Genomic DNA, 12,313 nt, shown 5'->3' on the forward strand with positions numbered 1-12,313 from the left:
TTTGAAATCAGTGAATGTTTGACCTCTAACATTAGTATTACTGGCATCTTTTAGGCATGTTCTGAGAAAAATGAGGGCGCTTCTTGGCTAATGGTGATGGATGAATACATTTTAAAACAGATATTAAGTAGTGGGTGAATCAATGAGTAAAGTGGTGGATGGAAACTAGATTTTTGGTAGACACTACAATGTAGGAAGCAGAGATGTTACAGCATAAAACTGTACATCTGAAACTTATTCAATATTGTAAATCACTGTCACCTCAGGAAAAAAAAAACCTCCCCAACAATAACAGCAATTAAGTACAGTGGAGCCCTTTTAATAATAATAATACCAGCAGTATTACAGGTGAATATCATTGATAGATTTTTATGCTAAGGAAATAACTTTTACTGTGTGACAGGTACTTAGTGGATAGAGTTTTTCCTCTTCACCACAAGAATTAGGTGAAATATGCACAAAAAGACTGAGGTTCAGAGAAGTTAAATAACTTGACAAGATCACAAAGGATTACACAGTATTAGATTAGAATTCTAAACTGAAGCCAGGCCACCTTAGTAGCAAAGTCCCTTTTCATTTGTCTATACTGATTAGGTTCAGTGACTAGGATTAGTCCCATGGTATAAACAATACACTATTTAGTATATTAGTAAGCACCAATAGTACTAATAATACTGATCTGAGTTGCATGTGGCCTTTTCCCTTGAGTGTTTCTGAGCTCATGTTTGCTGGGAGAACTGTTCTGTTGAGCAAAGCTCTGACAATACACTCACTTTTCAGAGCAGAGAGATGACACCATCATTCCGTGCTTTCTTGAAGAGACATGATAAGACCATTGCTACCAAGATGCTGAGGTAAGTGGTGAGGGTGAGACAGGGCAGCTGGGACTCCCCAAGGACAGGGCATTGTCTGACCTTCGGAAAGAGACTAAGGTCCCTTCTCTGCCTCCTACAGCCTGCCGGAGCTGCTTTTGTACCCATCCCGAAGATTCGAGGAATATCTTAATCTTCTCTACGCTCTGAAGCTTCATACTCCTGCGGAACATGTTGACCGTGGGGACTTGACAACTGCAATTGACCAGATCAAAAAATATAAAGGTTACATAGATCAGGTTGGTTGCTGCTAAGAATGTATGTCCTTTAAAAAGATCACAATGCTTTCAGGGTGCTCGAACTCAAAGATCCTGAACTACCCTCTCCTCTTGTCATATACTCCCCCAACTGTGCTCGGGGATCTTGGGCACAAGGGAAACCTAAGCCAAACACCATGAGACAGGACGTTTCCAGATAGAACAATGAGCCTTTACCAACATGCAAGTCTGAAGACTAGGGTATTTGGACTGTTTTTTCTAGAAAAATAAAAGGAAAAAACCCAAAGTGTAAAATCCTTTGTTTCTGAAAGGACTTGACTAGTCAGCTTTTCTTCCTCAGCAAACATAGCAAGAAACTGAGCACCGTGGAGCACAGTGCTGCAGTTATGAAGCCTCAGCACTGTCCTGTGCGTCCTGCATGGGCCCTTGGGCTGCATGTAAACAAACACGCAATGCCCTAGAGATGCTGTTTTAGTAGAGTCGGATGTCTCCTCTCCGGGGGGCAGTGTTGGAAGTGGTGTGGAAAAAGGGAAAGATTACTCAGAGTCCATGTGGAGCAACAAGAAGCTTAGAGGGGCCACACAGGGATGCAATGTGCAGCCCCATCCAAAGGCAGTCTCGTATTTATTGGAACCGGGTACAAGGGGCAAGAACTTAGGGAGTGTACATGCGTGGGGGACAGAATCAGGGATGTAAGCTGGGGTGGAGTGACCAGGGGCCAGGTTTCCCAGTATGTTCCTCATACCTGGACTTTTGCCCTTGGTGAGAGGCCCCTGCCTGACCCTATACCTAGCTGACAAGCAGAAACTCTGGGCACCAGGACATTCCCAAGAACAAAGGGGACAGGGGACCCCACATTCAGATCACTTGCTTTGTTTTATAACATTGTGTACAAAAGATGAAGGATTTGAGTATAGTTAATAAAACTATGGAACTGTAAATCAAGTGCCATAGATATTTTAAAATCTATTTAAGTATAAAAGTCTCATAATTTTACTTTACCTAAAGTCACTGTTTTTTAGGTGAAACAAAATGCCAGTATGAAGGACCAGCTGTCAGACATCCAGAGAATCATCTGGGGGTGTCCTGTACGTATTCTGATGTACTTTATCTCATGCTCATGAATGTAACTTCACGTCATTGGCCACAGAGACATCCAGATGTCATTCAGCTGACATCTGTTGAATGCCTGCTGTGTGCCAGGTGCTGCCAAGCATCACACTTTATATCCTTGTTATCTGTGGGGATGCTATATGAGAAGAGGCACAAGTGGGTTTTACACCAGCCTATAACCCTTCTGTAGTCTTAACTCATTGCTTGCTGCTTCTGTGATCGTGACCTGCTTTGAGGAAAGAGGCTGTGTCTTCTATTGTTTTCTCTCTCCCTGCACATAGTACCTGGTACCTGTACACTGAGGATATCTGAAGAAATTTTAGAAGTCCTCTGTTAGCTATTTGTTACCTATAGGCTATCACTCTACCTTGTCTCTTACTGCTTTGCCAACCACTTCATGATCAAGCCCCACAGATCTACTCAGAAGTCCCCAGTAACACTGGCCTCTCATCACACATTTGTGCTTTATTCAGGCTCCTTTCTTGGAAGTTGCCTTCCTTTCTTACTCCACTGGATAAACTCCTATTCCTCCTTTAAAAATTCAATTATCTTCCTTGTAGTATTTCCCCAACATGTCCAGCTGAGTTGCCCCTTCCTAAGTATTCTGCAGCATCTAAAACATCGCCATCACATTTAATTGCAATGCTTTGTTCATCAGACTGGGCGCTCCATGAGGTACCAGCTCCGGCTCACTTGTCTTCTGGTGGCAGGTGGATAAAAAAAGATTAATACATGAACATATTCAACTAAAGTATCAATGGACTAGAGATTTTATATTTATTTTCTCAAATTGGGAAGGCAAGATGAAGTTGTTTTGTCAGAATTTAGATCTTTACATTTTAATAGGGTAAGAGAAGTGTGGATTATAATTGGATTATAAAGTCCCAAATCTTGGAATTCATGGAGTCCACAGAACTTGATCTCTGGGTCACTGTTCACATGAAGTGAGTATCTCCCTACTGAGATCAATATAAGAACCTCACTTCTTAATTTGTAACAATTTATTCATTTTCTTGATACATCCCTTCTTACCCACCCCACCCCACTTTGTTTAAATATAGATTTATTTATACATACAAGAGCTGGGGTGTAAGCCAGAGGTGGGGGAGTGAGAGGATTCACCAGAGACAGAGTGGGGAGCAGAACAGGCAGATCTACTGATATACACTGCTGAGGGGAGCAGTGGGTGAGTCAGGAGAGGTCTGCTGCACCATGTAGGTAGCTCCCTGGCTGGGGATCCAACTCCTGCTGCAGTGGTTGCTGAAAGCTTCATAGTGCTGAGACGTAACCCCTTGTGCCACCAGGTAGGCTGCCCACCCCACTTTTTGATCTTACAAATAAAATAATAATTTCAGTAGCTTTAAAAATTAGGTCATACACACAAATGAACATAAGAGATTTCATTGTCAACTCTGTGGTCTCCTAAAGAAAACTTGTTTGATAAACAATGAAAACATCCACTTTTTCATAACTGACTGAGTTTTACTCCTTAACTATATATGGTAGTATATAAAAGCATTTCTGTGATAGTGGAACTTTTTTATTTTCTAAAAATTGTGTTTCTATTTTTTTCTTATTTCATAGACTTTATCAGAAGTAAACAGGTATCTTATTGGGGTCCAAGATGTAGCCCAACTTCACTGTTGTGACAAGGATATATATTTCTCTTTAAGGTAAACACTTGACTATGCTACAGCTATGACTATGCCTTACTCATCTTGTACCTGGTGTCCAGTACCAAGTCTGACACATTGTGGGTTATGACAGATCTTTGTGTTGAACTGAAAAGTTATTCACATACACCTCTGAAATAAAGTAAGGCACTTTATCGCTATTCCAGGCAGTTACTGGGTAGAAAGGGAGAAAGTACATTGTCTCTGCCAACTCCACAAACTCTACATTAGCAGGTATTCTGCAGGTTGGCTACTTTCCTACAGGGAGGAGATCCAAGGGTTATGGGATATGACACCACTGAACTCAGTTATAAGAAAGAGAAGCCCAGTTCACTGTCCTCAGATAGTTATTGAAGTCAGCATTAAAGTCTCACCATAAAACCATTATTGGGTTGAAGTATCAGCATATCTGGTTTGCACAGTGCTCACTGTCCTGTAAGAACAAAAGATGGGAGAGTGCCAGTTTCCATAAACCAGCACCTCATTTCCTCCTTTAGAACAAGATGGGCAAATTTTTTTCTGTAAAGGGTCAGTTCATAAATACTCTGGGTCTTGCTGGCCAAATGGTCTCTGTGTCAACCACCTAGCTTTGCATTGTAGCAAAAAAGCAGGTACTAAAACAACACACTGCATAACAAAAAATACAATCTTGGTAAATAATATAATATATGCATGAACATGGCTGTGTTCCAATATGATTTTATTTATGACAGGGCCCTAGTTTGCTTTAGAAAATTGTAGCCAAGTTATGTTGTCAAAATTAATGGTAAAGGTGACAACTCAACAAGTAGAACCAAATGGAGAGGAATTAACTCCTTTAATTTGTCCAATCCAAAAATAGAGAAATAAAAATTGTCTTGTCTGTTATTGCAATGAATATTTTAGTGAAATACTTCCAAAGGTACAGGATGAGGGGAGTTGAGAGGAAGAAATCCCTTCCTCTCTTATCTCCACCTAGAGTGGATTTTAAATGAAATTCAAATTACACAATTGTTGATTTCTCATCATGGCTTTGTTTTATTAATTTTGTTGTTTTTGACCAGTAGCAATAGAAAAGACCTACAGTGATGGACGAAAACTAGCGACCGAACTAGCCATTCTAAACACACTGGTGTAATAGGAGTCATGCTAGGGATTGCTTCAATTTTGGATTATTAGATTTTGGCTTCATATTTTCATTCTAAAACACTCTTTATGTAAGTCCAAGTTTCTGACAAATCTGATTTTCCTTTTTTCTGCAGAACTTCTTTTACCATTTCTTCCTAGGGAGGCCAGCCGGCAATACATTCCCTCTATTTTTGTTTGTCTGAGAGAGCATTTCTCCACTACTGAGAGACTGTTTTGCTGCTACAGAATTCTAGGATGGAGGATCCTTTCTTTTAACATTTTCCCATTCATTCTCTCCTGCATGGTTTCTGGAGAGAACTCCAATACAATTCTTGTCCCTCTGTAGGTAAGGAAATTGTTTTGTTGTCTGGTTTCTTTTAAGATTTTTTTTTTGCTTCTGATTTTTTGGAGTTTGAACGTGATATGTATAGGTATAGATTTTTTTTGGTATTAATGCTGTTTGGTGTTCTCTAAGTCATTATTACTTTAGACATTTTTTTCTATTCCTTCTTTTTTTCTTCTCCATTGGCTACTCCTGTTAGACATATGTTACACCTTGGTAATTGTCCCATATTTCTTGGATATTCTGCTCCCTTTTTTTTTTTAGTCTTTTTTCTCTTTTCTTTATAGTTTGGTGAGTTTTTATTGATATATCTTCCAGCTCACTGATTCTTACTTTGGCCTTGTCCAGTCTACCAGTGAGTCTGTCAAAGGCATTATTAATTTATCTTAAAATGTTTTTGATTTCTTTTTTTTTTTTTAAAGATTTATTTTATTTGTACAAGAACAGGGGTACAGGCCAGATTTGTGGGAGGGTGAGAGGATTCACCAGAGACAGAGAGGGAAACAGAACAGGCAGACAACCAAAATACATGGCTGAGGGGAGCAGCGGGTGAGACAGGAGAGGTCTGCCGCGCCATGTGGGACCTTCGCCGGCCGGCCGGGATCAAACAGGTGCTAAAGAGGCTGTGGACAGCCTCACAGCACTGTGCTCAACTGCCTGCACCACCAGGGGAGGCCCAGATTCCTTGTATTTTGACTTCTTAGTTTCCATCACTGTTTTATTTACCCATTTATTATTCCACGTTGTCTAATTTTCCCATTAGTGTTCTTATTTATCACAGTTATTTTAATTTCTTGATCTCATAAATCCATATTGAGTCTGTTTCTGATGTCTTAGTTTGTCTTTTCATGCCTCTTAACATGCCTCATAATTTTTTGTTGAAACCAAACATGATGTATTGGCTTAAAGGAACTGGGATAGTGAGGTTTTGTTTAACTGGCTAGATGTTAGCCTATGTTTACCGTTTGTTATTGTGGTGTCAGAGGCCACAATTTTCTCATGTGTCCTTGTTTGTTTCTCACCCATTTTCGTTATTAAATCCTTAACTAGACCCTGAACCTTCATTTTTTTTTCCCCAGTTCTAAGCCCTTATTATTTTCATTTTAAATATTTATTTTTATACAAGAACTAGGGTACAGGCCAGATGCGTGGGAGGGTGAGAGGATTCACCAGAGACAGAGCGGGGAACAGAACAGGCAGATGGACTGAAACACACTGCTGAGGGGAGCAGAGGGTGAGACAGGAGAGGTCTGCTGTGCCATGTGAGATTCTCCCCAACTGGCCGCGATCGAACCCGCGCTGCAGAGGCTGCAGACAGCTTCACAGTGCGGCCGGTTGCCTGCGCCACCAGGGAGGCCCTAAGCCCTTATTATTAAAAGGATCCCCCACTGATGTGGTTGTAAGACTGTAGGGAGAAGAGTCCTATGATTAAGGCTCACTTTTTAGTGAGCTTGTGCCCCTGAGCTATGACCTTCAAAAGTGCTCCTCAGCTTTTTATTTTTCTCTAAAGTGTGTTGGGAAGGCCAGAGAGAGCTGGAGTTGGGTGTTTCTTCCCCAGTGTTTGCCCAGTTCTGGTACATTTCCCTTGAGGGCAGGCTTTGTTAAGAACAGAAATCTCTGTGCATGCTTCAAAATGGCACTTTTTCTCTCCCATGGGCAAGAATGAAGGGATTTTTCTTAGCTCTTCAGTGAGAGCCTATGGAACTCCCAAGTTTTAACTCATACAAGTGTTGAGGGGTGGGGGGAGAATCCCTGAGGCTAAGCCTCTGGGAGTTTTTAATCTCTTAAAAAAAAACCCCAAAAACTTCCTCACATGCAGTCTCTAGCAATTAGTCAATTATCCTTGAAATAGTGTTACTGTCGCTGGCTCCCGTTTCTGCTTCCAGTAAAATTCTCTGTATCCCTATGTCTCCAGCTTGTGGGGTGATTGTTTACCTTGGATCTAAGAAGAGATGTTGATTCTGAGTTTTCAGCTTTTTTTTTTTTTTTAAAGATTTACTTATTTATGCATACAAGAACTGGGGTACAGGCCAGAGATGTGAGGGGGTGAGAGGATTCACCAGAGACAGAGTGGGGAACAGAACAGGCAGACTGACTGAAATACACCGCAGAGGGGAGCAGGGGATGAGTCAGGAGAGGTCTGCTGTGCCATGTGGGTAGCTCCCTGGCTGGGGATTGATCTCATGCTGCAGTGGCTGTGAATAGGTTCATAGGTTGTGCCACCAGGGAGGCCCTCAGCTTCTTTTTTGTTATGTGAATAGAAGCAATGCCTTTCAAGCTCTTTACATGTGCACCCAGAAAAACCTTCACTTACTGGAATTTAGACCTCTTTCTTCATTATTTGAACAAAGAGTACATTTGAGAATCTGAGGATAATGGGGGAGTACTAGATTCCTTTATATTCTAGTTATGAGGTACACTTATATTTAAATAGGCACTATCTCAATAATTTGTCAATTAATGTCATTTTATATAGTATGTAAAAGTAAATGGAAAATAGCTGCATATTCCAAAAGGTATCATAGAATATTTAGCCTGTAATCTTGTTCTCTGTCTTTTTAGAAAGTCACGTAAAACCCAACAAATACCATTCCCATAATTTTCACCCATGGTTTCTACTTAGAGGAACTCTGCTTGGTGAGGCAGGAAGGACTGGAACCATATTATGCTGGGAATCTGAACCTAAGTTGTCCAATGGGACTAGTAAGTGCTGGTCTGGAACTCAACACCAGGTCTCAGTTCTCTTGTCACCGATTAGCCCAGCAGGTGGAAGGATGAAATAAGCCGTCTTCATAAACTCCCAAGTAACATCAATTACTGAGAAAAGAAATTACTACTAAATAAGATCTGTGACATATAAATAACAAATATTTGCTCTATAAATGAAAAAATTTTCTCTGGGGTAGAGATGAGGTCATGGCATCATTTTAGAGCCAGGACATTTGGAGGCATTTGTCCTTCCATGGATAAAGTGCACCAGTTTCAGTTTATCAAGCTTTTATAATACATTGTTACCTTGGAATTGGTGTATTATTGTTTTTCAGAAATACCAATTAGATTTCTGTGACTTTAGATATGCCAATTTTTTTTTTTTTTTTTCTCTTTGTAATGGGGTCTGGCCAATGGTGTAAAAATGGAACCATCTCAGACTGGTGGATAGTGGTGTGTCCTTGAGTCACAGAGAAGTGATGGAACCATCACTTCTCAGACCCTTGGGCCTCTTGGGGGAAGCCCTACTACACTACCAAAATGTAAACTTTGGACTTTCCCAAAGGGAGCTACAGTAATTTCCAAGGGTAACTATGTGCTAGGAAAAGGGAAATACCCAGCCTTGTTAGGGATACTGAGTTCTGGCTGAATTGGCTCTCACCCTGTGATCCATCTCCAGATTATGAGCATCCGGGGCTAGGTGATAAGTTTTGGCTCAGGTCTTCACAGAAGCAGTGGCCAGTTGTTGTCCTTGTCAAGGATTGTATTTTGGAAATTCCTTTTAAAGATCTTTATGTTTGTAGCAGTTGGGTTCTTCTCGTGGACTGGCTAATACTTCTTGTGGACTGGCTAATGTAAACACCTCTAGACTGGCATTAAGAATTTAAACTATAGACCTATCCTATTTTACTGAGTCATTTAACCTACTTGTGAATAAGCAAAGAAATCCTATCCAAGTCCAGGGGGAAAAATGTTACCCTTTGAGCTGATTCATTTGAATGTGACAGTGATTTTCTGAAGCCTGAGGATTCAGTTTCTACTTCAACTGCTCCATTCTATCAGTAGGAAAGGTAAAATGGTTTGCTTTTGCATATGTGGCGGAATTGTTCTGTGTTTTTTGTCCTTGGAAGAGAAGTGTTGGAGATCTTGGAGGCTTCAGTTTAATAAATGGATTTTTAAAAGCTTTTTTTTCCTAAATAAAACTCAGATTTATATATATTTTAAATAGCCCTCTCATAGCCAGATTCAGATACAGAAACTTCTTTGTGTGTTTATCTGTCCTGCTCCTAGTCCTCAGATTACAAGTGACCTCAACTCCCGGCTCCAGTTATTGTGCCTGCTCCTGCCCTTCTCTCTGCCAATAACCACCAGGTCCAAGTGGGTCACAAAACTGGGATTCACTTTTATTTACTTCCATTCTCGGTGTTCTCTTCCAAAGGAAAAAACTGAACATGTTTATCAAATCCAGCAGCCCCTCCAAAGCCACCTTGTAGTCACATTCCCTGATACTGCAGATAAAACAGCAAAGTTTTATTAGAGTCTTAAACATTTTCCTAAACTTGTTATGCTAGGAGAAATAATTGCCAAGGAAAGGGGCAAGAATAAAGGTGCAGCTCTTTCCCTTGTTAAATGGCCATTTATCACGTACAGCCCATCACACTCAGAGTCCATGTCTGTCTTTTATGCTTCCTCTTTTATCCCTTATTCCATATATCCATTATTATCAGAAAATTCTATCAGTTTCATTTAGAACATTATTTCTTACAAAGAGATATCAGAAAATGCGAAGCACACCACTCTTTCTAGCCAAAGTCATAATCACAGAGCAGGGAAAATTTTGAAAAAGGAAGAGCTGGCTCTAGTGGTCGTGTGAGCACTGCCTGCCACACACTTGCAATCCACAGGCTTACCACAATCTGCACTTTCAAACACTCTCCAAATAGCTGAGCCTGAAGCTCAGCAATGTTGAAAATGTTTACCTCCCTGACCTAATTCTTTGCCAGCAAACAGGCACAGTTTTGACTAATAAATGACGTAAGTGCCTCACTATTCAGTGTGTGGTCGGCATAGCAGCATTACTGGAGAGCTTGTTAGAAATATAGCTCAGGTGCTCTGGTTGTACTAAGAATTTACATCTAAGCAAAATTTCCAGGTAATTCAGATATGCATTAACATCTGCAGTATGTGTAAGTCAGAGCATTTATCAAATAAAGTGGATTCAAATGTGATTTATAGCAACTTAATGGAGAACAATCTGGAAGTCTTTGAAAAAATACACAGATCCTTCAATCAGTTCTAACCTCAAGAAGCCTGATAGAAATAAGAGTACATGTAAGGAATTTGTTCACAAGTAAGGATGAGTTTATTCCAACATTGCTTACATTCACAATAAAGAACAAACGAAATGAGGGTGAGAGAGAGGGAAGAAGCTAGTAGAGACTCAAGTCTCTAAACAAATGTCCACCAAAAGGGGAACTCCCAACAAAAGCACAAGAGTTGAATAATGAATGGATGGTCCATCCATCCCATGATAAAGAATGAAAGTCATACCAGTTAGCTCAGTGATTTCCACTGCTAAAGGAGAAAAGCAAGAAAAGGTGTGACTATTACCATTTTTGTAAAGTAATGGCAACCTATTTATAAATAGATGTGCAAATATGTACATATGTGTGACTACCTGACCTGGTTAAAAAAAATGGAAAGACAGGTACCAGTTCAGTACTGTCGGTGATCTGAGTAGAGGGAGGAGAAAGCTAAGCAAAAAGTGAAGTGATGAAAGTACACAAAAAAAAAAAGGCAATAGGACAGATTAATATTAACATTTATGTAAAGCTGTATGTGGACTTAAACTTAGTATTTAAAAGCTGAACAACGATGGTGAAGACAAAAGTCAGTAAGTTGACTACCTTCCTTAATTTCCTGAGGTTTGCTTGATGCTTCTAAGAGAAAACAAACTTTGGCTACTCTCCATCAAAATATCAAGCTTGTTACACTTAGGGGTGTGGTGCATCTTCCCAAGTTCCTCCTTATCATCACTTGATGCTAGAGTACAGAGAAACCTATAACTTGGACCCCACAATAAAAAAGCAAATGAGAACGGATGGTGGTTGGGGAAAATTTTGCCCATCTATAAATATGCCCACAATTCACCGTAGGAGCAACCACAGTGAAAATGAAGAGCTACTTAATTCTAACCCTTTCATATTGATGATCCTTTGCCCTCCAGTCAAAATTAGAAATTCTCCTATTTTATGCATAGCAAGTGCAATGCTTTTCTTGACCTTATGCCACATTGGTTCTGCTTTTCCCTCCCCCATCTGTAAATTTTAAAGATTAAGCAAAACTTATTTTCTCCAGATTGCCAAACATACCAAACACAAAATACCAAATGTGACATTAGCCTAAAAATACAATTTTAACATCATCTATGTCATAAAGGAAGACAGGTTCAACATTCCTTTCCCCCACATTGACAGAATACTTGTCTCAACGGGCAAGCTCAAACCATCCATCAGGCCACTGGAGGCCCACCCACAGTACTGGTCTGAGAGATACAGGAGGAAGTCTTCACACCAGGAGGAAAATCGTTCCCAGAACTTGGACGAGCCTTGCAAAGGGGGCAAAGTCTCGATTATTGGCCTGTTGTGATGCTGAATTGTGTGCGAGCACATATGGAAGTACATAAAACTGCTAAAACTGCTTCTTCTCCATCATAACACAGGCTCTATGAACATACCCGAGACCTCAGTCTTTTCCTCTTCAACGATGCCCTACTTGTTTCCAGCCGGGGCACATCTCATACTCCATTTGAAAGAAGTTCAAAATCAACTTACCAGTTCATCGCATCAGTGGCCCTGCATAGTTTACTCATTGAAGATATTCCAGATTCCAAGTGTATGTATGCTTTTCCTCCTAAGAGTTAAGTATTTAGAAAGGTGTATTATATAAAGCTCACTAACAATTAATACATGGAAAAGTAGGAATAAGTCTAGAACCATAATTGGCCTGTTTGCAAATAGTTCCCCCAATATTAGGACTTCATTACTGTAAACTTCCACCCAGCACCTCTGAAATACTGCAAAGACTACTGGCATTGTCAGACACACACCCTAGACATTAGGAACATCTTTCAAAATCACAGGAGGCATGACTCCACATCATAGTTCTTTGAAGTGCCACAGTCTTATGCTCACATTGTATCTTTCCTGTATTTGTTAGGCCAGACAATCTGAATATAACACTTCACATTCCAGCATTTTTCACTGTGTGAAGGAGTTA

At 40.2% G+C, this 12,313-nt stretch overlaps 1 protein-coding gene across 1 annotated transcript in view; it reads left to right on the top strand.

The window, feature by feature from the left end:
• Window positions 1-12,313, top strand: part of ECT2L (epithelial cell transforming 2 like) — a 51,931-nt gene that overhangs the window by 38,441 nt on the left and 1,177 nt on the right. The window contains exons 15-19 of the mRNA XM_037520479.2: window positions 781-854; window positions 955-1,111; window positions 2,113-2,178; window positions 3,788-3,876; window positions 11,757-11,929. Of these exons, the coding sequence (XP_037376376.1) occupies window positions 781-854; window positions 955-1,111; window positions 2,113-2,178; window positions 3,788-3,876; window positions 11,757-11,929 (559 nt within the window). The remainder of the gene's footprint in view (window positions 1-780; window positions 855-954; window positions 1,112-2,112; window positions 2,179-3,787; window positions 3,877-11,756; window positions 11,930-12,313) is intronic.

Source organism: Talpa occidentalis, unplaced genomic scaffold (genome assembly GCF_014898055.3).
Source record: "Talpa occidentalis isolate TD23 unplaced genomic scaffold, MPIMG_talOcc4v2.1 talOcc4.2, whole genome shotgun sequence".
In the NCBI taxonomy this organism is placed as follows: Eukaryota; Metazoa; Chordata; class Mammalia; order Eulipotyphla; family Talpidae; genus Talpa; species Talpa occidentalis.